The following is a 26,703-nucleotide window of genomic DNA, read 5'->3' as shown; positions in this document are numbered from 1 at the left end:
AATATTTAATTGGTATACCATCAGGCCCTGGTGCCTTTCCATTTTCCCTTGTGTAATTGTTTCCATAATTTCTTCCTCTGAAATCAGTCTTTCTAGTTGTTCTCTTCTTTCTTGCAAGATTGCCTTTAATTTATGTTCCTCTAGGTAAGTTCTTATTTTTTCCTCATTTTCTTTGGGTGTTTTGTATAATTCTTTATAAAATTTATAGAAAACTTTCATTATTTCTTTGGGATTATCTATTATTTCATTACTATCTTTCATTGTATTTATGAAGTTCTGCCCTTGTTTTTTCTTTAATTGCCAGGCCAGCCATTTTCCTGTTTTGTTTGCTGATTCAAAATTTTGTTGTTTTAATCGTTTAATTTTCCATTCCACTTCTTGATTTATAATCATAGATAGTTGCGTTTGCAACAATTTAAGTGCTTGTTTTAATTTTGGGTCTTCTGGCTCCCTAACCATCTGTTTTTTCTATGTCTTTTATTTTATTTAATATTTCTTCTTTGTTCTTTTCCTTTTTCCTCTTAAGAATAGAGTTTTCATTTTCATTTTGTAGTGTAATATCTTAAAAATATCTTAATAAATATCTTATAAAATAAATAAATAAAGAATAGAGTTTTGTTGCAGGAAGAATCCTCGCATAACAGCTTCGCTTGCATCCCAAACTACATTAATATCAGTACCTTTATTTAAATTTAATTCAAAATATGTGTTTGTTCTTTATCTAGTTTCTCTGTATTGTCTAGCAAGCTGTCATTCATTCTCCACCTTCGCGTTGTTAAATTTTTACTTTTCCATTCCATTACAGTGGCATTATGATCTGACAGTGTCTTTGGTAAAATTTCAGCTTTCACCACTCTTGTGGTTAATTCTCGAAACTCTTAGCAAACTTTCCCCAGGCCTTTTTATAACATAAGCCATTTCAGTATTTTTCACTGTACAAAGAGAGAAGCAGAACAACATACAAGCAACAAGCAACAAGCTGGGCAGGGGCAAAAGTAGATTAGAAGATTAATTAAATAAACATTTGACATTGATAATGTTAGAATGAAGCAGGGGCGGAGCTTTGCCGCATGTAATGCATATAATGAATATATAATGAATCTCATTCTGACAATATAGCCAGGAAGTGTGTGTGGGGTGTGTGTGTGTGTCATGTCTTATGATTCGACTTATGAAAGGCGGCTCAGTTCCTCATAGGCTCTTCAGGAGGCAAGATCTCAGTGAGGCTTCTGGACGGGGACCAGGCTTCGTCGGATCAAGGCCTCCAATCGAAACACTCAGGTATTTTGATATTATTATTACTATTACTACTTGGATTGTGCTCTCAACCTTCTTCTAGGCAGACACTATTGTAAATTCATAAACAGTTCCTTATTATAGAGAACAACTATGCATGCAGAACACATTTTTGAGCAGCCATTTTGTGTAGAGACTCGATTAGCCTCCAATATATGTATCGTAACAGAAGATACTAAAAAGAACTTTAAAATTGGCCATGACCGTTTTGTCATGGAGGACAAATCCGAATCGCCACTATGATAATGGGGATGTGCTCAGCCCCTTCAGTTATGCTTTCTGTGATGGAGAGAGAGAAGGAGAAATCAAAAATAAGACACTGCAGACTTTTAAGGCAGAGCTTTCTAAACTTTTCATTTTGGTGACACACTTTTTAGACATGCATCGTTTCGCAACACAGTAATTCAGTTTTACTAGCAAGCAGGAGGCTCAACTAACCCCTTTCCAGCCCCAGGATCAGCGCAAGGAGCATTCGAGTGACACACCTGCACACTGCGACCAACACACCAACACGTCTGACACACAGTCTGGAAAGCTCTGCTTTAAGGTGCGGACTCTTCAGCATCTTCATCAGAGTTGGGTTCTTTATTTTTCACTTAACACTTAACTTAATTAGACATAAGATAAATTGCATGTAGCCTCATCTCCACCAAATCCCATGCCTTTCACTTCCTGGCGTGTTGCAGCTTGAGAGAAGCCGGACTTTGCACATGTTCATGGGAGCCAACGGGGGAGGCTGAGCCCCCTAATAACATCTTTGAGGGGGCTGCGGCCTCCCAAGTGGATGGGCATTGCCCTTCCAATGGTGTGCATCATGTGCCGCATCTTGTGGCTGGTGATGCGGGGCGGGGCCCACCTGCCCCCCCCCTTTATTCGTTGGCCCCTGGCGTGTTAAACCCAGAGGTTTTTTAACAGTATTTTAGTTCCTTGTGGAGCAGTAATAATTCAGCAGGGTCAGTACTGGTCTGGAACCCATTTGGCGGGATGCCGCCGCCGCCGCCCCCTGACCGGGGGGGGGGGTCTTGCGCTAGACTGGCTCAGCCCCCCAGGCCGCCGCGGGATCCTCTCTCCGATGCTGCTTCTTCTGGCGCCCCGGCGCCGCTCTCCTTTCGCCCGGCGACGCCTCTCTTCTCTCCCGCAGAGGAGCCGCTCCCCTCGCCATGGCCGGCGCCCCCGCCGCGCTCCGCCTGCGCGCCCTGCTGCGCCCCGTCCTGCGCCCCGGCGCCGCCTCGCCGCGCCCCGTATCCTTTGGGCCGAGCTCCGCGTCCAGGCCGGGAGGGAGGGCGGGCGGCGATGGGGGCTGAAATGGCTTCCCGCTGGAATCCAGGTTGAGCAGCTCCCTTTAGCTTTCTGTATAGCATGATGCCTTCAGTGGTTGGACATGCAGAATGCCATCCTAGATTGGGGAGAGAAGTTGGAAGCGGGTTTGCAAGCCAGAGAGGCGGCGGGGGAGCCAAGGGCGAGTCTGCCTCGGGGGGCGGCGAGTGGTTCTGTGCTTGTCCTGCACTCTCTAGCCAAGGGTCTGAGCGGTTTTGCCTTTGCCTCACTGCTTTCCCCGGAAAAGTTGCTCTTTGGCAACAAATGGGAACAGACGGCAATCTGCAGAAAACCAAATTCAGCCCAAAATAACAAGTTTCCTGGTGAAAAGTGGCAGAGGTGTGGATAAGCCCTCAGACTTGCCTTTGCCCCACAGCTTCCCCCCAGGAAAACCTGATCTTTACAGCTGAATTGGAGCAAACAGCAATCAGGTGTGCTCTGATTTATCACTAGAAAGTGGCTTTTCCTAATGAAAGTGACAGGACAAGGGCAAACTGCTCAAAAAGCTTGGAACAAGCAGAAAACTGCTCAGCCCCATGATTTCTCGCTCTTCTCTTCTTGCACTGCCATTTCCACATGCGTTAATAAGCACCAGGTTCCCAGCTCTCCAGGTTGCGTTTACTGGATAGTTTCTTTGCCCCAGAAAGTCCTCAGACACCATTGTGGCCGTATATCTATATATCTATATATTTATATTTCAAGTATCAAATAATGCAGTACAACCCAATACAAGGGAAAAAAGAAGAGCAGAGCTTTGGTCTGTTCCAGTAAAACAATTACATCAGCCATGTCTGTCTTTGAAAAGTGTCCTGTCAAAGGTTTCCATGAAGCACAGTGGTCTATATCTGGTTCTGTCGTTGCTGTATAAGAAATAAAACCTGTCTAAATAGCTTAAAGAATTGTCTGCGTCTTTCTACAAGCTCAAAGCTTACAGGTTCCATGACTGCCAAGTCCCAAAGTTGCCAATGCCAGACTTCCATAAGGTCAGAGTCCCAAGTTCTCCAGAATCTAGTTGTTGTGAGTTTTGTTGAAATAATTAATGATGTGATTAAGCCCTGGTGGTCCATTCCAAGGCTATGATGCTCTTGACTGTAATATTGTAAACATGCCATTTGACTTTGACATTCTTTTTAAAAAAGTTTTTTATATTAATACAAATAAACTCATTTATACAGAAGGGTATTTAATGCATCACACAGAGGCAGTTTTGCCAGTATTTGTGGCTTCCAGCAGTTTCCATTTTTGTTTTGTAGATTTTTCATTTTGGTGTTTTATCAACGGTATTTTTTCTTAATTTTCTTGGAAGACATCACTTTGTGTTTGGCAATTGTTTTCCATCTGGTGTTTTTGCTGGTATTTAGAAAGTGCCAATATGGAAGGCACTATTGTAAAAATATTTGCTTTCCCCAAATAGTTTTCCATTTGCCATTATAAGTTGCTGCCTGGGTGACCTTTGAAGTTTAGTAAAAACTTAACAGAGTTTTGATAACAAACATTGATAGTTTTAACTCTAATATTCATTATACAGAGTTTAGAATGCAGTTTATGAGTTACATTAAAATGCCCCCTTCCTATGCAGTTAACTTGCATCAGGGAAGGGAACCAGTGATACAAAAGCTTGGATATAAATATGGATAATAATTTAAACTTAATATAGTATATTATATTTCCTCTACCATATCAATAGTTATTATGATGCAGAATCAATTCTGATTTTTTATATCACACAATAATATATAATAATCTAAATAAAACAAATGTAAGTTCCTTAACATGTGCTCCAGACACGATTTCCAACTTCAGCCCAATTTACTACAGTGAAATACCCAATTCAATACCAGTAAGTGACGACTTAAATTATTTCTTCTATTAAAAAATAGATATGTTATGTTGATGGTGGCAATGAAAGGAAACCATGTTTAATGTCCTTAGAATTCCATCCTTGGATGTGGTGAACCTTTGATAATTTGGGGTGCATTAACCATCAAATTGCTGCCTCACCTGAGTCCTGTGGAATTTGCTATTCTGAAGCAGTAAGCTTATGGGCATGGTTGCATCAGTGTATTTGTGGATTAGCTAGAATTCCAAGCTTGAATTTGGTGAGGTTTTGATAATTTGGGGTGGATTAACCATCACATTGCTCTGAATTCCTGCAGATTTTGCAGTTCTGAAATAGTAGAGTAGCAAATGTTGGGATGCAGGATGCAGCAACCATTGCCCTCTGTTTACCAGCATTTTGCTGTCTAATTTTTGTTCTTTAGCTCCTGCTCTCCCAATAGCTCCCTGCAGCATCTCTGTGTGAAGTAAAGATAGGGCACATAGTATAAACTAAATAACCCAATAGCACAGTTCAGTCTTGTAGCAAGTCCCTTTGCATTCATTATCTCTTAATCCATGCTAAGTATATTTGGATTGCAACCGAAATAGTTTATTTCATGCAAAGACCCCCTTTTTGTTTATATGCCAAATTCTATCTCAGCAGCACTCAAAAGCGGCATATAACATGAAATACAAACGTATTTTGCTGATGTGGTTGTTTCTTACCTACTGGGGGGGACAGGTTACAGCTAGCAATTGCAACACCTGAAACTTCAGGGACTCCCTCCCACATGGACCTGCCTGTTTTCCCTAGAGCTCCTCTGTGCTGCAGGAGACTCCGGGGTGTGTTGGAGGCTGCAGAAGAGTTCCCAGGGAGCGCTTATCTCCTAGACTTCATCCTTGCCCTGTGAACTTATCCAGTGTGTGTTCCTATCTCCGCAGTTACACCTTAGATAATAATGTTCTAAGCCCAGAGCAAAGGGATTTCTATGAGGAGAACGGCTATCTCGTCATAAAAAATCTGGTCTCGGATGAGGATGTTGAACATTTCAGGTAAACTGTTGCCATGTGTCCTAATCACATATACTGTAGTGAGATTGTCTAAAACAAGTATCTTCAACCTTTTCAGACCCAGGACTCACTTTTCACCCAAACATGCATTCAGGACCCATTTCTTCATCTCTTTTTCCATAGCTTTGCAGGGTGGTAGTGATCCTGTTTCAACCCCCCTTGGGTCAGTCTTGACCCCCCCCCCGTGGTACTTGACCCCCCCCCGTGGTTTAAAACACACTGGTTGCAGTCCAGAGGTCTCTCTTGAGGTGTGCCCAGGAGCTTGTGTTTGCCAAGCAAGACCTGAAGGCCGCAGGAAGGGCCCCACTCCAAATGAAAATTCCCCCTGGATTTACAAGAACATCCAGCCAGTTGATATGAGGCATAATTCACTTATAAATATACACTCAAAGCCTCACAGAGAATGAGTTATGTGGATTTCTAAAACTATGGATGATGGGTGGTATACAAATTTAATAAATTAAAAAAATTATTACCCATGATTTTGCACAATAGAAGTATCCAGTTTGATTTGATTTAATTTAATTTACAAAGGCAATAACATGGTTAAACAGCATAGCAAACTTTGCCATGAATAACTTTTTTTGAATTCTCTCCTCAGAAATGAGTTCATGAAGATCTGCAGACAGGAAGTGATTGTCCCTGGACTGGTGGTCATGAGAGATGTTTCAGCTTCCAAGTCGGAGTTTGTTCTAGATCATAAAACAGTTTCCAAAATACAGGATTTCCAGCAACATGAGAAGCTCTTCAGATATTGTAGATTGCCTCAGGTTAAAAAAGGGGGCAGCCACCGGGGAAGACCTGTACAAAATAGGAAACTTCATTAATTAACTTGCTGGCATAGTAAGGCAGTCATTTTCTATCAGGAACAGCACAATATAACAAAAGCCAAGTGACACCAACGGTGAAATGATGCCAGAGATGTGGGAACAGGATGTCCCATGGCTCCATATTTTTTTTATAAAAGTTGAAAGCAGCCAGAGGTGTGAATTGAAAAAAGCAAGCAACTTCCTCCTGGTACCAGAGTCTTTCCGTATTTCCCTCACCTCCTTAAACTGAATAAGAGATTTACACTGGGAATATGGCCTGGGAAGGAGCAAAGTATGACATCCATCACATGGTGCTGCAGTCCTATTCAAAATACGTCTTCCTCACTTCCATATGGCTGCTTTTAAATTAAGGAAGCAATACAGCAGTAGATTTGATCTGCTATTTTGTCTCGTTCAATAGATGCTTTAAGCAGAGCTTAACTTTTGCAGATTGTACCCAGTCTAGTGTACCCAGTCTAGTGAAATCAGGCATCTCTGCAGTGGTGATCACTGTGTGTGATATTTAACCAACTCAATCTAGCTCAAGCATTAGCATTAGCCCAAGGGAATCCCCCCCCCCCCCGCATGTATCCTTTCCACCTCCAAATCTGGGGGGAAACCCAGAACACATTTTGGGGAAGTGCAGAGGGCACTTCCTGATCAAGGAAAAACCCTTGCTCTAATGAAACATTCACCTTAGCTCTATGGTGACATGCTATTAATTGTCATGTTAAGTATAACTCAACATAAAGTGATTTAATTTTTTTAAATGAATCTCTGTGCCATAGGAATAGGTAGCTCCAGACAGTTTACTGCTGGATGGGAGTTTAATTCCTGTTAGTTTCAATGGGATATCTATTTTTTTTTATAATGATTTTTATTGCATTTTTTCCAAATTACAGAAAGAACAGAAGAAAGAAGTAACATAAAGAATAGAAAGAAATAAAAAAAAAACAGAAAATCACAACCATTTCAACAACTTGTTTCAAATTTCCTTTGGACTTCCCCACATCTCCCACATAGTGCATTCTTGACAATAAAGTTATCAGCAAATTATACCCTTATTTCGTATGTTTCTTTGTATTTTCAATTGCAGTTTAGGTTTAAATCTCTTATTTTCCATTTACTCTAAAAATATAACATGTTGTCATTTTTACCCATTTAAACTTTGATTCTTTCATAAATGTTATCCAATTTCATAAATAATTAAATTTTCGTTGCTGGGGCTAACATTCCAAGTCATACGGCATCTTAAGATTCATATAACTTATAATACTTTTGCAAATAGTCTTTAAATTTTTTCCAGTCCTCCTCCATTGCCTCTTCTCCCAAGTCTCGGATCCTTGCAGTCATCTCGGCTAGTTCCATGTAGTTCATGAATTGCGTCTGCCAGTCCTCCAGTGTGGGCAAATCTTGGGTCTTCCAATGCTTAGCGATAAGGATTCTTGCTGCTGTTGTAGCATACATAAAAAAGGTTCTATCCTTTTTTAACACCTTCTGGCCGACAATGCCCAGAAGGAAGGCCTCCGTTTTCTTGGGGAAGGTGTACTTGAACACCTTTTTTAACTCGTTATAAATCATTTCCCAGAAGGCCTTCAATCTTGGACAAGTCCACCAAAGGTGAAAGAATGTCCCCTCAGCTTCCTTACATTTCCAGCATTTATTATCGGACAAATGGTATATCTTAGCCAGCTTGACCGGGGTCATGTACCACCTGTATACCATTTTCATAATATTTTCTTTCAGAGCATTACATGCAGTAAACTTCATACCGGTGGTCCATAACCTCTCCCAGTCTTCAGACATGATATTATAACCAATGTCCTGAGCCCATTTTATCATCGCTGATTTAACTGTCTCATCCTGAGTGTTCCATTTAAGCAGCAAGTTATACATTCTCGATAATAACTTGGTCTTAGGTTCTAACAACTCTGTCTCAAGTTTCGATTTTTCCACCTGGAATCCTGTTTTTTTGTCTAGCTTAAAGACCTCATTAATTTGGGCATAGTGTAACCAATTTTGCACCTTATCCTTTAATTTTTCAAAGCTCTGCAACCTCCAATTACCTCCAATGTTTTCTATTATTTCCCAATATTTCGGCCAGTATGCCTCTGCATACCTCCAATTACCTCCAATGTTTTCTATTATTTCCCAATATTTCGGCCAGTATGCCTCTGCATACCTCCAATTACCTCCAATGTTTTCTATTATTTCCCAATATTTCGGCCAGTATGCCTCTGCATACCTCCAATTACCTCCAATGTTTTCTATTATTTCCCAGTATTTCGGCCAGTATGCCTCCATATTGGGTTTTTTCCGAGCCTTGGTGTCTCTCAGCAGTGCATAGCACTGTTTGCTGTTTCAACACTGGTGTATTGATCATGCGTATTCACTTGAATTTTGCCCATGAAATATAAGGGGTAATATATTTTTAGCATGTTTAAATAAGCATCTCATGAGAAACTTTCTTCACCTTAGATATTGAAATATGTCGAATGCTTCACGGGACCAAACATCATGGCTATGCACGCCATGTTGATAAATAAGCCTCCGGATTCTGGTAAGAAATAATTGAACGGATGAAAAATAAAATACTCTGTTCAAGAATGCTAGCATGTATGTAAATATTGTTGGACTTGCCCTTTTTTCTTTTGCAAGGTCCTGTACGTATACTTAGAGAGTTAGCTACTGTGATGCAAGTCTAAACGAAGATGTATAGTTGTATACAACATGGTTCATTCTGATACAAGTCTTGATTTAACTTCTCTCAGATTTTGTACTGGTACTCTCTAAATCAGAGGTGGGACCTTTATTTTTCCTGTTTCCTGTTTTATTCCTTCTTGGTATAATCTGTGAGCATGGACAGAGCCAAACGTGACTGTGGCACACTTTTCTCCCTTGCCATCCTCTCTTCCTCATTCCCCCCCCTTTCTTGCAGTCCTCTGCCTGATTTCATTCTTTAAAAGGTTTTATTCATTTTCCACTGAATATCACATGTACAGCACATGTCGCAACATACCAACCACAGTATCACAGAAGATCAGATCTTATTCCTGAGAGTTAGTCCAAATAGTCTCTCTACTATTTGGATTGTGGTGGGTTCCTGTTACAATGTTGTTGCATATATTCAAGAAACATTTGCCAAGTATTGTAGAAAAGGTAAGGACTCAGTTTTTCTTTATTTGCATGAATTTGGTAGGTTAGTTTTTCAGCAAAGGCTATTGTCCATATCCGGGAATACCAGGCTTCAATGTTTACAGAAACTGCAGAAAGCTATAGCATAGCAATTTGAAATTTCTATACACACCACTAATAGGACAAATGCTAACTGTTCCTTTTGAGAGTTAGAAGTGTCCAGAATCCCAAGTAATGCAAGTTTGAGAGAGATTTGTAGGTCCACTTTGAACATTAAACTCAGTTCTCCAAAAACTGAAGACCAAAAAGGTTAAACCTCTTTACAAAACCACGTATAGGAAGGACCCTGCAGCTCTTTTTGCTTCAGGCCCCCGTCAGCCGTTCCAGGGATTTTGGTTCAGTTCCAGGGATTTTGGTGTCATTCCTCTCCATAGTAGAGGTTTGTGTGGGGAGGAAGAACTCCCTGAAGTGGGATATAGATCTTTTGAAGTCAGGGCATCAAGATAAGGGGGACACTCTCATGGGGCACTTGCGTTACCTGGCAGGTGGAAACTTGAAGAATGAGAAAATGTGTGTTTTTATCATTGTGGGCTGCTTTGAGGCCTAGACGGTGAAAAGTGGGTTATCAAATTTAAATTAAATTATTAAGATAGTAAAGTACCGGTATATGGAAAAGTAAGGAATCCCTGGGTCCCATCTCATCTGGGTCACTTTCAGGGCTGCTATTAGGAATATAACTCTTCAGTTGTTGTTACCAGGTGTTCCAGATTCTAAACTTTTTTCAAAGAGGGGCAGATTTGATGAGGTGAACATGCATGAGGGCCGACCAACCTTTTTTTAGGATTGAAGTTGTTGAGCTTTTTTATGATTATAGCCCTGGAAATAAACTGCCACAGGGCCCGGATTAAGCCAACCGGCGGGCTGGATTAGGCCCCCCAAAACAGACTTTGGACATGCCTGGGCTAGAGTAACTCTGGTAAAGAGAGCAGAGGGAGGGTGGAACATGGTTGGGACTAGGTACTGCATGTAGCTATTTGAAACCCAACCCTTATGATGGCTGACTCCTACATAGGGTTTCAGTGGAATTATGCTCCTGGCAAAACATTCTGCATTGTCACTCTAATGTAATTTCACCAGTATGAATTCCTAGGTATTTGTGGTACATTGTATTGTCCACTTGAAATTAAATCCAAAATTTATAGGTCATTCCTGCCATGCCATCACTACAATAGATGGGTGTGTACAGCCATTGCCAGCTTAAATCCAGAACTACTAGTCCTGGTTTGAGTCTCTGAGTGCCAGTGAAGGTGTAGCCAAAACTGCACCACCTCTACATGAGAAGTATTGGAAGATGGTGCTTGTATTTACTTAACTAATTCTGCATCTGTACTATGAAAGCTAATACAAATAATTTTTGCAGGAAAGAAGACCTCTCGCCAACCGATGCACCAAGATTTGCACTACTTCTCATTCCGGCCTGCAGATCGCATTGTTTGTGCCTGGACTGCCATGGAGAAGATTGATCGCAGAAATGGATGCCTGGCAGTTTGGCCAGGAAGTCATAAGGGGTCTCTGAAACAGCATGATTATCCTGAGTGGGAGGTAATTTCTTTATGACTTCATCACAGGGAGGGACGGAGGATGGAAGTATCTGCAAATTTGGAGGTAGCCAATAGCAGTTTTGCTAACTGAGTGGTATGATCCTTACAATCAAAAAGAGGGCTTTAAATTGAGATGAATAGGCAGCCAGGGCAACTGATATGGAACTGATGTCATATGATCAGAACACACACACCTCCAAGCTCTTGGTGACTGCATTCTGCACCAGTAGGAAGTTTCCAAACTCTCTTTGAAGGCAGCCTCACAGATGACATTTTGTTGTTACTGGGATCCACCCATCCAGGAGACATCCACAAGTCCAACCAAAGTTATTGAATGTCCATCATGACACAGAGTTAACTATGAAAAGTCTCAGCTGGAGATCAGTGCACTTACAGGCAATTGTATCGTGCCCTCTCCACAAGTTGCATTTTCTAGAAATGTATTTTTATTGATCCCCCCCCATATAACCAAAATAAGAAGAAGAAAAATTATGAGACAGACACATTAAAGCTAAACCAAATCAAATCAGGGCTAGCACTGGATGTTACATTCACAAGAAAAAAATGATAAAGCTGGTTAGCTAGATTTTTGTGACAAATAAGTGGAGAGTACCAGCAGGTGGCGCTGTAGTCTTAACCACAGAGTCTAGGGCTTGCTGATCAGAAGGTCGGCGGTTCAAATCCCCGCAATGGGTGAGCTCCTGGTGCTCAGTCCCTGCTCCTGCCCACCTAGAAGTTTGAAAGCATGTTAAAGTGCAAGTAGATATATAGGTACCACTCTGGCGGGAAGGTAAACGGCGTTTCCCTGTGCTGCTCTGGTTTGCCAGAAGCGGCTTAGTCCTGCTGGCCACATGACCTGGAAGCTGTCTGCAGACAAACACCAGCTCCCTCGGCCTATAGAGCGAGATGAGCACTGCAACCCCAGAGTCGTCTGCGACTGGACCCAATAGTCAGGGGTCCCTTTACCTTTACCCTCATAAGAAATCAGAACAAGAACAGACCAGCCCACCCATGAGGTGAGATGAAGCAGTTCCTCAGCTGGTAGATCTCCAGCCTCCTTTTACTTCCCTGCCACCTTCAAGATGGGGAGCAGGGGCCTGTGGAGAAGGAGGTGGAGCAGCAGCAGCAGCAGGGGGCAGGGGGCTGCAGATAAGATTTTCATGTAATGCAATTTCCCATATACTACTCCATCATAGAGACAGTGTTCTCCATCTTTGGGCAGTCAATATACATGCAACAATAAGAAGGTAATGTAGCAAATCTTTTCATTTTATCTTTTTATTCTCTCCCTTAGAAAAAGATACCAACGTGGGGGAGAATACAATATTTTCTTTTAGCATCTTATTTATTTCACCAAATAAACGTTCTCTATTTCAGTGCCACCAGTTGTGGGGAGGGCCATGGACTCAAATGGCTTAGACAAAACTAAATAGACCGGATCCTGGGCAATAGGCTTCTCAAATGCAAGCCAGAGCATCCATGTTTGGTGGCAGCAGGCATCTCCATACAAGACGCAAGGGGGGAAGGAGGCAGGAGGGCCTTCAGCTTCACATTCAGCATGTCAGCTTCTGAAGGGACATCACTGTTCACTGTTCAGCTGGATCAGGCCTTGGTCTCATCCAACTAAATAGACCTAATATTTATAAATCAGTTCTAAAAGTTTTTGAAGTGTGGAGGTTTCAAAAGATTAAGTTCTTTAGGATAAAGAAGATAATTCAATGCATTGAACTTCCAGGGTGGTGTAAACAAGATGTACCACGGAGTGCGTGATTATGATAAAACTATTTCAAGGGTTCACGTTGCTGTGGAGAAAGGAGACACAGTGTTCTTCCATCCCTTGCTAATCCATGGCTCTGGAATGAACAGGACTGAAGGGTTTCGTAAGGTAAGATGCCATTTAAGGTTGCAGGTATTAAACACCTAACCCCCCCCCTTCAGTTCAAGTCAAGGCTTTCCCATGTTTGAGCTATTAATATCAAAACCTGAAGTTGCACCTTATTATTTCTATGTTTCTTTGTTGGAGGGCTGGAGGTGAGGGGTAAAAGCTATCCTCCATATGGGATGCATGCCTTTGCAGAAATGCATTTACAAATGAAAATAAATAAGTTATATTGGTCTTTTTATGCAGACAATTTCGTGTCATTATGCAAGTTCTGACTGCCACTATATTGACATGAAAGGTACAATTCAAGAGAACATGGAGAAAGAAGCAGTAGATGCTGCAAGAGCAAAGTATGGTACAGACTCACCTATCACCTTGATGGTATGTATTCTTGTTTCCCCTGCCCCATTAAAGTTTGGGGAAAGATATATAAAGTTAATGTCAGGGTTACTTCCAGATCCTAGCTCACAGAGGATCACGCTAGCCAGCGGTTGTTGATTAAAAGTCTTTATTGAGTTACAGTCTCCATTCTTGAGCTGCTGCGTGCAACCCTACGCCTTATGCTTAGGTCGGCGAAGCTCCTTCTGAGTCTCCGCCCCTTGCGCACCAACTTAATATCCTAGCCCTGCTCCACCTTTTCCGCCTGACAGTTCTCCTCTGGGTCCCTCTGCCCCCCTGGGTCTCTCCCTTCCGGGATTCTTCTGACGCTGACCCCCCTGACTCCCCTGTCTCCTTGCGCCGGGCTTTAGGACCTGGCTCTCTTTCCGGGCTGCCTACTGCGCCACCTTCCTGTGCATTTGAACTTGGCGCGCGCGCCCAACCTTCCACTTTCCGTCTAACCGTCACTTCGCTCCCCGATGAAGGTGTGGCCACTCCTGACTCGTGCCCTCCCTCATGTTGTGAGCTGCCAGCGCTAGTTCCCAGGCGCTCTTCCTCTTCCCTACTCTCTGGCGGTGACGTAGGTCCCGATCTCCAACTGCTCCCCTCTGAGTCCCCTCTGGCTCTTTCTTCCTGGGGTGTCCCCCTAGTCTCCCCCCTTGCCCTTGCCACTGGTGCTCCTCTTTGTGAATCTTCTGATTCACTGGACAGACTCGGAGATCTCGGGTCGTCGTCGTCACTCATCCTTTCTTCTGCCTCCTCCCCCTCGCTCTCTGTTTCCTCCCTTGCCCTCGCCTCTGCTCCTGAACCCCTGACATCCATCCCCCCCTCAAAGCCCCCCCTTCCCCCCTCCCCTCCCTCCGGTGCGGGAACTGGGTGCTGCAGTGTCAAAGGGACGAATGTCGGGTACAGTTCGCTTCCCGTGGCCGGCCTCCATCCGCAGACTCCCGGTTCTTCCTCCCTGCTCTCGTCAACGACGGTCACCTCTGCTTCCATCTCCGTGCCGCCGTGCTCGAGACCCTGGTTGTCCCCGAAAAAGTCCATGTCGGTCTCTCCCTCGCTTCCTTCTGTAGGCGTAGCTCGTCCTGGACCCTCCAGCCACTTCCTGCGCCACTGCTCCTCTGGTCGATCATCCCACCAATACGAGGGTTCTGAGGCAGATCCCGAGGGTGACCCCTCCGGGGAACGGGCGTCTCGTGTCGGTTCCTCATCCGAGTCGAACCCCCGGAACGTGCTGGCTGAAAGCGTGGGTGTGAAAAGCCAGTCGTCGAAAAAGTCCGCCGGCATTGGCCTATGGGGAAAGAGGGCATGAAACTCTTCCTTGAGCAGAGGTTCATCTAGAGCGTAGCCCGGCACCCAGCTGTTGGCATTGGCCGGGGTGCCCTCCTTAGCGAGAAGGTATTCTACCCCCTCTTCCCCCCATCTGGAGTCCAAAATCTCCGTGACTTCGTTGAGGCGCACCTCCTGTGCCACTCCCCGTTGCCTGGTTCCCTCTCGGAGCGGACTCGGCGCCGTGCCGGATTCCTGAAACCTGTGCGGTGCCTTGTAGGGAGTGAGCACCGATCTGTGGAACACCGGATGCATTCTGGAACCCTCCGGAAGCGCCAGCCTGAAAGCCACCGGGTTGACCTGCTCTTCGACTTGGTAGGGCCCCAGTTGCTTATGCCCTAGTTTCTTCTTGGCCAACGACCTGGCCGGCACTGCGTGGGCTGCTAACCAGACCCAGTCTCCCACCTGGATCTCTTCGCCAACCCTTCTGTGTTTGTCTGCCTGCACCTTGTATGCGTGTTTGGCCAGCTCCAGGTGCCGCCGCAGCTGATCGTGAACCTCTTGCAACTCCGACGCGAACGCATCTGCTGTCTGCGGCTCCCCCTCCACCAGTCTTTCCAGTCCCGGGAAGGTTCTGGGGTGCCTCCCGTTGTTGGCGAAGAACGGCGTGACCCCCGTGGACACGTGCTTCGTGTTGTTGTAGGCGAACTCGGCGAGCGGCAGGTAATCCACCCACGTCGCAGGCTGTTGATTCGCATAGCATCTCAGGTACTGCTGCATGATGGCATTGACCCGCTCCGCTTGCCCGTTGGTCTGCGGGTGTCTCGCCGACGCCAGGTTGATCTTGACGTTTAGGAAGCCCATCAGCTTCTGCCAGAAGTTCGAGATGAACTGCCGCCCGCGGTCGGACAGAATAGACCGTGGCAGACCGTGAACCTTGAACACGTGGTCTATGAACAGTTTGGCGGTTTGTTCCGCCGTGGCCACCTTCGCACACGGGATGAAATGCACCATCTTGGAGAACAAGTCCACCACCACCAGCACGGCCGTCTTGCCCCTCGAGCTGGGCAGATCCGTGACGAAGTCCAGGGCGACTCTCTCCCATGGCTCGACCGGAGTTTGCAGTGGTTCCAACAGTCCAGCCGGCGGTCTGTGCACTGGTTTGGCCCTCTGGCAGGTGTCGCACCTCGCCACGTAGTCCGCGACCTCCCCTCTCATTCCGGGCCACCAGAAATCCCTGGCGACTAATTCCACCGTCTTCTCCTTGCCAAAGTGCCCGGCAGTGGGCGCGTCGTGCAGCTGATGCAGTACCTTGGCGCGAAGTTCGTCTCCCGGCACGTAGATGGCCCCTTTGCGGATGAGCAATCCATCTCTCAGCTGGAACCCGTTGGTCGCTGCCGTGCCCCTTCGCATCTCAGCCATCTTTGCTTGCGCGAAAGAGTCATTCTGCAACGCTTGTCGCACCGCCTCCAGGTCCACTGTCGCCGCAGCGCACGCCCACACTGTTGGCGCGAAGATGTGCATGGCGGCCGCTGGCGTGGCGTCCTCCAGATACTGTGGCTTACGGGATAGCGCGTCTGCCATGATGTTGGTGTCCCCCGGGACATACTCTATTCGGAAGTCGAAATTCGCAAAGAACTCAGCCCAACGTATCTGCCTCTGGTTCAGGAACTGTGCCGTGCGCCAGTGCTCCAGATTCTTGTGGTCCGTGCAGACCTGCACCGTGTGCTTGGCTCCAATCAGGAAGTGCCTCCATGCTTTGAACGCTGCATGAATAGCCAGCAACTCCCTGTCCCAGATGGTGTAATTCTGTTCGGACTTGCTGAGCTTCCTGGAGTAAAATGCTCCGGGCCTCCAAACCCCCTGCGGGTCCTTCTGCAGCAGGACTGCTCCGACGGCCCTGTCCGAGGCGTCTGTTTCAACTCTCATCGGCCTGCTAGGATCGACATGAAGCAGCTGTTTCTCCGAGGCGAAAAGACGCTTGAGTGCCTGAAAGGACTGCTCCGCCTGCGCTGTCCAGATGAACTTCTTTTTCTTGGAACTGAGCGTGTCTGTAATGGCTGCAGTCTGCATAGCGAAGCCTTTGATGAACTTGCGATAGAAGTTCGCGAAGCCGACAAATCGTTGGACCTCCTTCCGGTTGCGTGGGCTTTTCCAATCCAACACCGCTCGAACCTTGGCGCTGTCCATGGCGAGCCCCTTGTCAGACAACCTGTATCCCAGGAAATCCACCTCCGTCACGTCGAATTGGCACTTCTCCAGCTTGGCGTAAAGCCTATGTTGCTGGAGCCTGCTCAGCACTTCCCTGACGTGTCTGTCATGCTCCTGCTGCGATTCCGAAAAGATCAGGATGTCATCCAAGAAACAGACGCACGTCTTGTAGAGGAGCCCCGCCAACACGTGATGCATGAAAGCTTGAAAAACGTGGGAGCCATTTTGCAATCCAAAAGGCATAACTCTATATTCGTAGGTGCCCAGGGGTGTGAACATGGCTGTCTTCCACTCATCTCCTTCCCGCATGCGAATCAGGTTGTACGCCCCTCGCAGGTCCAACTTGGTGAACACGCTGCCCTTGCGTACTTTCGCGAGGAGGTCGTCGATTCGGGGCATGGGGAAGTCCGACGGCTTGGTGACACTGTTCAAAATGCGGTAGTCCACCACGAGCCTTTTCTGGGGCGTGTCTCGCTTCTTCACAAAGAATACAGGACTGCCCCCCGCTGCCTGGGACTCTCGGATGAAACCGCGTTTCAAATTATGATCAATGAACTCCTTGAGTTCCTGCAGTTCGTCTTCAGACATGGAATACAGCTTCCCTTTGGGCAGCGCCGCCCCCGGCAGCAGGTCAATCTTGCAGTCATATGGTCTGTGGGGGGGTAGCTTGTCTGCCTCTTTCTCGCAGAAAACCTCCAAAAATTCTGCGTACTTGTGGGGAATCGCTTGCAGCGTGCCGAGCAGCAGCTGTGACTCCTCTTGCTCCCCTTCTTGCTGGGGCATGATGCAGTGTTCAGCACAAAAGGAAGAGCCGAAGGTCAGCTGCCTCTGGTACCAAGCCAGCGTCGGGCTGTGCTTGTCCAGCCAACTCATGCCCAATACAATAGGCGTGTCCGAGAGTTGAGTGACGTTGAAGCTGATGATTTCCCTGTGATTTCCAAGCCGCAGCACCATAGGTGGCGTCTGCTTCACCACTTGCCCCCCTAACAGCTCCCTGCCATCCACCGTGACAACCTGCAGTGGCAGCGCGGCAGGCAGCAACTGTATAGCGTGCCGGTCGACAAAGTCCTGCCCTATGAAGTCTGCATTGCTTCCCGAGTCGACGGTGATTGGCACGTCCATGGTGATTCCATTGGGTAGCTGGAGCGATGCGGTGAGCCTCACTACTGGCTTGGGCGGGAGGGGGTCCATGGGCGGTAAAATCTCTGGGGACTGCTTCACTGACACGTCTGGCTGGGCCCCAGTGCCTCCTCTTCCAGCCAGACATCGTCGTTTCCCTGCTGTGGTTCTCCTTGCTGCGTTGCTGCAGTCACCATTGCTGAGGCTGCAGTGTGCTTGTGGAGCCTCCGGGGACACTCTTTCGCCAAATGGCCTGGATCCTCGCAGATGTAACACTTCCTGTTCCCTCTAGGAGGCTTCGCTTTCACTGCTGCCGGTGCTAGGGCTCTGGCTGCTGACTGAGCCCTTGCACTCCCAACCTCCATCGGTTCCACCCCTCCCCCTGTTGGGGGCGTGGATTGCGCACGCGCTGCTTCTCTGGGAAGGAAGGAGGAGCCCCTGGCTGGTTCGCGCCCGCTGCGCCCTTCGTCCCTGCTCCACGGACGTTCTTCCAGCCGCACTCCCACCGCCAGCGCCCTCTGAACGATCTCCTGCGTGGTCCGGGGTCTCTCCCCCCTCGCAATCTCATCTTTCACCGAGCTGTTCAAGCCCTCCCAAAAAAGGTCTCTGACGGGAGCCGAATCTCTGTCCCATTCCAGGGCACTGACCAAAGCGAAAAAGCGGGCATGATATTGCCGTACGCTGGCCCTCCCTTGTCTTAGTCCGTGCACCTCCCTTCGGGCAAGATCCACGTCAATGCTTGATAAAAAACAGCCATCCATCGCTTTAATAAAGGCGTCCGCATTTTGGAGCGCAGGATCCTTATCCCTCCACAAATTGCGCAGCCATGCTTTAGCGTCTCCATGCAAATGGGACATGATGAACCCCACTTTCTCTTGTTCATCTCTAAAGTCTTTGTGCAGTAGTTGTAGTGCACACATTACGTCTGCTCTAAAATTGGGGTACTGTTGCAAATTCCCATCGAAGTGCGAGACCAGACTGCCTGTGCGTCTCCCCAACCCAATCCCCTCTGATTTGGGTGTCTGTTGCCCCTGCTTCGTAAGCACGTCCAACCTGACCTGGAGATCCCTGTAGGCGGCCGCTGCGTCCTCCTCTCTCTTCCTGGACGCCACCGCCTCGGCAGTCAGTCGTGAAACCGCGTCTCTGAGTTCCGTTATTTGCTGTTCGGCCGTCATATTGTCTACCGTTCGTGAGCTTTCTTGTAGGCACCCGCTTTCCCTCCTCTCCGCGAGGTCGTGGATGTCCACAATTTGATGAGAAGGAGCTTACTGTCAGGGTTACTTCCAGATCCTAGCTCACAGAGGATCACGCTAGCCAGCGGTTGTTGATTAAAAGTCTTTATTGAGTTACAGTCTCCATTCTTGAGCTGCTGCGTGCAACCCTACGCCTTATGCTTAGGTCGGCGAAGCTCCTTCTGAGTCTCCGCCCCTTGCGCACCAACTTAATATCCTAGCCCTGCTCCACCTTTTCCGCCTGACAGTTCTCCTCTGGGTCCCTCTGCCCCCCTGGGTCTCTCCCTTCCGGGATTCTTCTGACGCTGACCCCCCTGACTCCCCTGTCTCCTTGCGCCGGGCTTTAGGACCTGGCTCTCTTTCCGGGCTGCCTACTGCGCCACCTTCCTGTGCATTTGAACTTGGCGCGCGCGCCCAACCTTCCACTTTCCGTCTAACCGTCACTTCGCTCCCCGATGAAGGTGTGGCCACTCCTGACTCGTGCCCTCCCTCATGTTGTGAGCTGCCAGCGCTAGTTCCCAGGCGCTCTTCCTCTTCCCTACTCTCTGGCGGTGACGTAGGTCCCGATCTCCAACTGCTCCCCTCTGAGTCCCCTCTGGCTCTTTCTTCCTGGGGTGTCCCCCTAGTCTCCCCCCTTGCCCTTGCCACTGGTGCTCCTCTTTGTGAATCTTCTGATTCACTGGACAGACTCGGAGATCTCGGGTCGTCGTCGTCACTCATCCTTTCTTCTGCCTCCTCCCCCTCGCTCTCTGTTTCCTCCCTTGCCCTCGCCTCTGCTCCTGAACCCCTGACAGTTAATATCAAATACCCAATATATTTTTGGAATATAAAAGATAAACTAAAAACACAAAGAAAAAGAGGAAAAGAAAAATGAGAGAAAGAGAAAGAAAAAAGAGGAAAGAAAAAATAAACAAAGGAAAAACTTTCAGGGGAGCGATGGTGGCCGATGGACTATCTCCATCAGCTCATCTGTCTGTGGTGGTTGTGTGGTGTTTGATGATAGACAGACACCAATATTGGCTTTCAGCTTCCCTTCAGAAAAGGAGCTGGTGAGATTGGTGGAGAGAAGTCTTCTTGGAGACCCTGACTTTGAGGAAATTTCACCTTGCCCAAATGATACAACAGCCAATATGGACACTGGATCCACAAAACACCTCTCTTTCTTAATTATTTTTAGAATAAAATAATTTACAACTTAAGTGAGTTTCTTCATCTGCCAGTGAAAACTTACATCCAGTGAGCCATCTACTTTCTACAACTTAGAAGGGAGGAGGACTGCTGTTTAAGCTGCTGAATGAAGACAAAAGGCTTGATTTATGATCTGAGATAAGAAAGATTTAAACAAAGGAGTTTCTGTGTTAAGTTCTAAGTGGATTATTTTTATTTATTTATTTATTTATTTTCTTGACAAAAGTGTGCCTAAGAATATAAAAGCTATTTTGCCAGTTGAAATTTCCTCTGTGAAAATGGAATCGGTTTATTTTAAATGGGCTACATTTATTGATGCTGCAGCCAGAACAAGATATCTAGGGAAGCTGTCCTGTTGCTGACGTTTTTATGAGAGCAGTAAAGAGACAGAAAGGGCTGACATTCTTAATAAGCGAAGCAGAAACAGCTGGTAAAAATAGAAGTTGGCTTTAAAAGAAAGACGGTTTGTTTTTATACTCCGAATACTCAGCACGCCAGGCAGAAAGAAAAAGGCAGCAGAGGAAATAAAAACATATTTTGATACCTTTTGACCCTTTTGACATTTTTCAGCAGATGATGGCAGAGCAAACAAAATCTCTTAAATTAGAGATGAATGAAATCAAAAACAATATGAACCATTTGGATACAAATAGATGAAAAGTTGGCAAGATTTAGAAGGAACACTTAATAAAATAGAAGACTCCTATGCACAGTTGTCTGTAGAAATGAAGCAATTAAATAAAAAGTGTAGGCTTTGGTGTCAGGGGCTGGTCTGACTCATATGCCAGAGACTGCTCTGACTCTGAAGATGAAGGAATGCAGACACAGACAGAGCAGCCTCTGACAGAAGAAGAAGGGGAGAGTTTGCCCCCCTCTTCCTTCAACTTTCCCAGCAGCCGATTGAGAGACGGCACAGTCGGGGGAAGAGCTAGATAACTCTGAGTCAGAAGCTAGGCAACCAGGAGGGAGCCACTGCTTGGGAGAGGTCCCCTTTGAGAGCGGTGGGGACCTCCTTCCCTCCCCTTGCACTAGGAGGTCTGAAAGGGTGAAGTCTCAACAGAAGCACCAGGGTGGGAGAGCGGGGCAGTGGAAGGGGCGGGGATGCAGAGGGACCAACTGAGATGCTGAAGGAGGGTGGCTCCATGCCTCTGTGTAAATAAAATAGACTATAAACCTGTCAGAGGCTCGTTGATTCTTATCGGAGGCTTCCAGAGAGAAAGGGAAACTCCTGTACCTGCCAGCATATCTCACATCTGGAAAGTAGAAGTGAAGCTACAAACAGATGGAAAGATTTGGAGAATTTGGCATTAATGGAGTTGAGAGAAAAAGAGATCTGCCTACAATTCAGAGAGATTCCAGAAGAGGAGGGTGAAGATATTAGGGATAAAGTCATTAATTCCCTGGCATACTTTTTGAAAAAGGATGTGCTTGATATGGAGGCAGAAATGGACAAAATCTACAAAATTAATACAGTGGTACCTCAAGTTAAGAACTTAATTCATTCTGGAGGTCCGTTCTTAACCTGAAACTGTTCTTAACCTGAAGCACCACTTTAACTAATGGGGCCTCCCATTGCTGCCGCGCCGCTGGAGCACGATTTCTGTTCTCATCCTGAAGCAAAGTTCTTAACCTGAAGCACTATTTCTGGGTTAGCGGAGCCTGTAACATGAAGCGTCTGTAACCTGAAGCGTCTGTAACCTGAAGCGTATGTAACCCAAGGTACCACTGTACACGTTTTGCAAATTTAAGAAAGGTTCCAAGAGATGTTTCGGTCCAATTTGCTAGAAGGAAAACCAGAGACGAAGTCTTACAGTAATATTTTGAGACTAAGTTGAAAATTGATGATATAGATGTGATTGAATTGAAAGAAATTCCACTGAGGGTACTGCAAAAAAGAAAAGGCTACTATTTTTTGACAAATAACTTTAGCAGAAAAGAATTCAATCAAGATGGGGCACACAGGAGGGAGTGATTAACAAAGATTTCAACTTGATTCAGTACAGAAAGCAAGAGACTTTGTGGAGAAATTTAAATTTGAAATGGAAGAAATACAAATGGATTAGACTGAAGAAACATAAATGGGAGCTGTAGATATGACAAAATAACCTTCTCAGCTATGGATTACAAGTACTTAACATGGAATATAAATGGAGCAAATATTCCTCAAAAGAGAAAAAAATATATTTCTTTTTTAAAAAATCTAATTTGTTTACAAGAAACATATATTAGGGAAAAGGATATAAAATATTTGACAAAAAAAAAAAGAATTTGGTGAGGAATTGATCTCTGCAGGATTGGGGGGGGGGGAATGGAGTTCTTTTGCCCAAAACTGATAATCTCTGATGAACAATGTAGATATGTTGGGGTGGAAGTGACTATCCAAGGCTGTAAAAAAAGTAATCAACATTTTATATAGGACTTGTGGGCTTGTGGTTGATGGACTTTTCATATGAAAACTGACTGGGATGGAGTGGTCTTTCCAATGCAGGACAGAACTTCAAAGAAAAATATTAAAACTTCCCAGGATAAAGTACCTAAGGTTTTCTTTGAAATGAAGGATAATTTGGAACTTGTTGACATCTGGAAATATAAATATTTCTCTGAAAGACACAGATGCTTCTCAAGAAAAATATGATTTGGTTAACTAAGACACTGGCAACTCCATAGACATATTACCAAAGACTTTCTTAGATCACAATTCAGTAATTATTACTTTTAAAAAGAAAAATGGTTTCTTTAGCTAGAGGCTTAATGAAACACTACCACAAGAAGAAACAGTTGTGGAAGGCTGCAAGCATAAGCTGAAACAATTGTTTGAGAATAACTTAGACAAGGACAGGAATATAAATGGTTTGGGATGCCAATAAAGCTTTCATCAGAGGTTATTTCATACAACATATTTTTTTAATCCTAAGAAAGAGACTGGGCAGAGAAAACTACAGAAAACTGTCCAAGATTAGACTAAAAGAAAAATAGTTCGAATGATCTCCAACTGAGATAAATACAACTAGGCAAATCAAGATGCTGCAAAGACAGTTGCCTATGTTAACAATGCAGAAGAAGGAAATGAAACTGAATTATGCTAAACCAAAAATAAATTGAATTTACTTACAAACTGGGGAAATGTTTGGTGTATAAACTGTGGAAAGAGAAAGAGAAGAAAGTGATATTAAAGTGGCAAAAAGGAAATGCTGTAATAACAGATAAGACAAATTTTTTTTTTTGGGGGGGGAGTATTTCATCAATATTATTCTAAGTTGTATAAAGGTCAAGCAGTTTCCTAAAAATTTTTTTTTTGTGAACATCCTGCATCAAAAACTTTTCACGTCATACGTCTGACATAGTGGTATTGGGAATAATTATTCCATTGGTGGTAGCCTACTCAGTCATGTACGTGGGTGTTGAGCAGGTCTGATCCTGATCTCTCTCCCAGCTTCTACATAGCACATTACAATTTTCACTACCACACCACACCATTCGGGACAAGCACTAGGCATGCGGTGTGATTTGTGTTGCTGGCAGTGAACTGAGGGTTTTCTGCGCATTGCCATTTCCTTCAGTTCAGCAGTAAAGAGTGTGTTTTCATAGGGAAAGTGGTAAGAAAATGGGGGGAAAGTTGTCAGACCTGGAATGCTCAGGCCTCTGGCTAGAAATCTGGAGCAAAAGTGTGGATGAGCCCTCAGTTCAGAAGCAAAGCTTCATGCAGAACCAAAACATCTGGGTGTGGTGGGCTTCCTTCCATATGCAACTTCTTGTATGTGCAGCGGGAATGAACTTGCGCACAAAACAAGGTTCTTTTCTGTCCTTAGGATATTTGGATCATGCGAAGTCGTCTTGTTAAAGGAGAGCGAATAAATCTATAGAATCTTATCCAGATGCCACAGACTTAGAAAATGATGTGCTGGCTTCCTGAACTGAGAGCGACCATGATCCTTTGGTTGGATGTGTTCAGAATTTTTCTTGCACTGAATATTTTTCAATTACTATGCAGTAAAACAGTTCTGAGGTATGTTTATATTTGATAATGATGCTTAAGTGAGAATTCTAGTAGTAGTAGTAGTAGTAGTAGTCTCTTAAGATTAAGCCAAGAAATAGTATTCTCTATGAAATTGAATGTAGGGACGCGGGTGGCGCTGTGGGTAAAACCTCAGCGCCTAGGGCTTGCCGATCGCATGGTTGGCGGTTCGAATCCCCGCGGCAGGGTGCGCTCCCGTCGTTCAGTCCCAGCGCCTGCCAACCTAGCAGTTCGAAAGCACTCTTAAGTGCAAGTAGATAAATAGGGACCGCTTTATAGTGGGAAGGTAAACGGCGTTTCCGTGTGCTGCGCTGGCTCGCCAGATGCAGCTTGTCACACTGGCCACGTGACCCGGAAGTGTCTGCGGACAGCGCTGGCTCCCGGCCTATAGAGTGAGATGAGCGCACAACCCTAGAGTCTGGCAAGACTGGCCTGTACGGGCAGGGGTACCTTTACCTTTACTTTATGAAATTGAATATCAATATACGTATCAAGGCTTTGAGATTAGACCACTGAAGAAGCCCGGAAAACTACCTTGGGAGTGTGCTACCTGCAAGCCCCAGTAAAAGGGCCCCATCAGGGGCGAACAACGGCCTCTTGATCACTTGGACTGCCAGGGCGAAACAGGTGCAAAACGCCAGCATCCTGTCTACAACTTCATTAACATCCATCTACAACTCCAGTAGCATCTCTCAGTATTGTGAACAACACCGAACTTACCTTTTGTTGGTCTCTTCATGAACTTACCTAAAGACTGAGTTAAGCACCTGAAAAATCCATTGAAATCAGACATTGAGTTTATCTTAGGTTGGGTAGTTGGCAAGTCTCTGTGGCTTTGTACAAGGTTTTGTATTTTTCTCAGACGATTGATAAAGACTGTATAATCATTTTATTAATTATTGTGTGTATATGAGTCGCCAACATGTGCATGAGTCGTACTATTTCTATCAGCAGCACAGGTTGCAGTTTTCTAGCATAGGTGAGAATTCTAGGCACACCTCCTTGGACACGCCTGCTGTTCTGAGTAAACAATATTCTGAAGTTCAAGAACAGTTTTAACTATTTTAATTGATGCACTTAATGATCTACTTTATCCAGTATAGAATGGTAGACAGCTGTATGATTCAACAAGGCACTGAAACAGCTGCCTTTATACAGTGATTCAGAATGTTCAAGCCATATCCTGTATTCTTAGTAGCGTAGCATTATTTTCTCCAAACTGGGTGAATAAGTGAACAAAATTGCAAATGCAGTTCCATGTAAGTTAAAGGAATATACTTTGGGGCAAAAAAAACTAAATAGGAACTTCACGTATGCTGGTAGACTTCTGACTAATCAGGAAAGGGCTCTCCATTTCTGATTGCCCCATCTCGAAAGGCTGCGGCAGAGTTGGGAGCAGTGTAGAAAAGGCCCCCCCCCCCAATGGCCAGAAGGCCGTCTTGTGTGGTCTCCTCTCATGTTCTCCTCTGAACAGAGCTTGGCTCAGCCTCCAGCAGCATATTGAACCAGTCAAGAAAACAGGCTTCTGCACCAATGGAATGCACCAATGACATACACAGGGGCTACATTCAACAGTGGAATGGACCCCCTTGGGAGGTGGTGGACTCTCCTTCCACGGAGGTTTTTAAGCAGAGGTGGGATAGCCTTCTCTCATGGATTCCTTAGCTGAGATTCCTGCCTTGCAGGGGGCTGGACTAGATGACCCTTGAGGTTCCTTCCGATTCTACAGTTCTATGATTCTGTGCTTTGGTATTCAGCCTTATAAAACTCGACCTAAAAGTGTTGTACTTGACTGTCAAGAGCCTATTGCAGTCAGCTTTGTAAGCTTTGTAAGAAATGACTGGTGGATGTAATCTCATTTGGAAACTGCAGTGAAATTTAAAAGAAGTTCAACTTACATAGATGATTAAGAAAGAGAAATGACCAAACAAGAATGTAATTACTATCATGCAAAAAGCCTTATGAACTGTGTCATTTGAAACTGTATGTGAAAGTATATATTATTGAAGAACACGCAATTAAATATCTGTTCCAAAGAGTGTCCTGCTCCCAGACCCTCCATAACAACAGAGTCCATGTAAGGTGCCATCTACATAAGAATTTTCATTGAAATTAAGAGGATGTAATATTTTTGAGGAATTGCTATACTCCAGTTCCAATCCCCACTAGAAATCAATTCTAGAACAGCCCCTGGCCTCTCAGGCTGCTCTTCAGACCTCTCCGCAAGGAGGAACCTTGGCAAGACAGGGCTCTCTAGGGAGGAAAGCTCCCGAGTGCCTTCAGCAGAAGGTCCTGAGGAGCCCTCACCAGACAGGCATGCTAAAGCCACCATGAGGAGACGCCAGCATGGCTGGTGCAAGTC

General features: G+C 45.4%; 1 protein-coding gene across 2 annotated transcripts; it reads left to right on the top strand.

Annotated features, from left to right (window-relative positions):
• The first annotated feature begins 1,156 nt into the window (after positions 1-1,156).
• On the top strand, positions 1,157-26,380 carry PHYH (phytanoyl-CoA 2-hydroxylase). 2 transcript variants are annotated; one of them, XM_082240159.1, is made up of 9 exons: positions 1,157-1,281; positions 5,374-5,484; positions 6,104-6,272; positions 8,790-8,871; positions 10,867-11,048; positions 12,783-12,932; positions 13,176-13,310; positions 24,136-24,361; positions 25,321-26,380. In XM_082240159.1, exons 1-8 carry the CDS (start codon positions 1,160-1,162, stop codon positions 24,187-24,189), a joined length of 1,005 nt encoding a protein of 334 aa, XP_082096285.1. In that variant the 5' UTR covers positions 1,157-1,159; the 3' UTR covers positions 24,190-24,361; positions 25,321-26,380. The 2 variants fall into 2 exon arrangements, with proteins under 2 accessions (XP_082096285.1, XP_082096286.1); XM_082240160.1 differs by lacking the exon at positions 1,157-1,281 and adding an exon at positions 4,412-4,453.
• Positions 26,381-26,703: the final 323 nt, after the last annotated feature.

The sequence above is a fragment of the Podarcis vaucheri genome (assembly GCF_965113315.1).
Source record: "Podarcis vaucheri genome assembly, chromosome: 10".
Classification (NCBI taxonomy): domain Eukaryota; kingdom Metazoa; phylum Chordata; class Lepidosauria; order Squamata; family Lacertidae; genus Podarcis; species Podarcis vaucheri.
This window is presented reverse-complemented; position numbering and strand designations above follow the sequence as displayed.

Excerpts from the sequence above, each read along its gene's own strand:
- PHYH (XM_082240159.1), top strand. The coding sequence starts at position 1,160 with ATGATTCGACTTATGAAAGGCGGCTCAGTTCCTCATAGGCTCTTCAGG. Across the intron at positions 1,282-5,373 it reads CCTCCAATCGAAACACTCAG|TTACACCTTAGATAATAATG; the intron begins GTATTTTGATAT and ends CTATCTCCGCAG. Across the intron at positions 5,485-6,103 it reads GAGGATGTTGAACATTTCAG|AAATGAGTTCATGAAGATCT; the intron begins GTAAACTGTTGC and ends TTCTCTCCTCAG.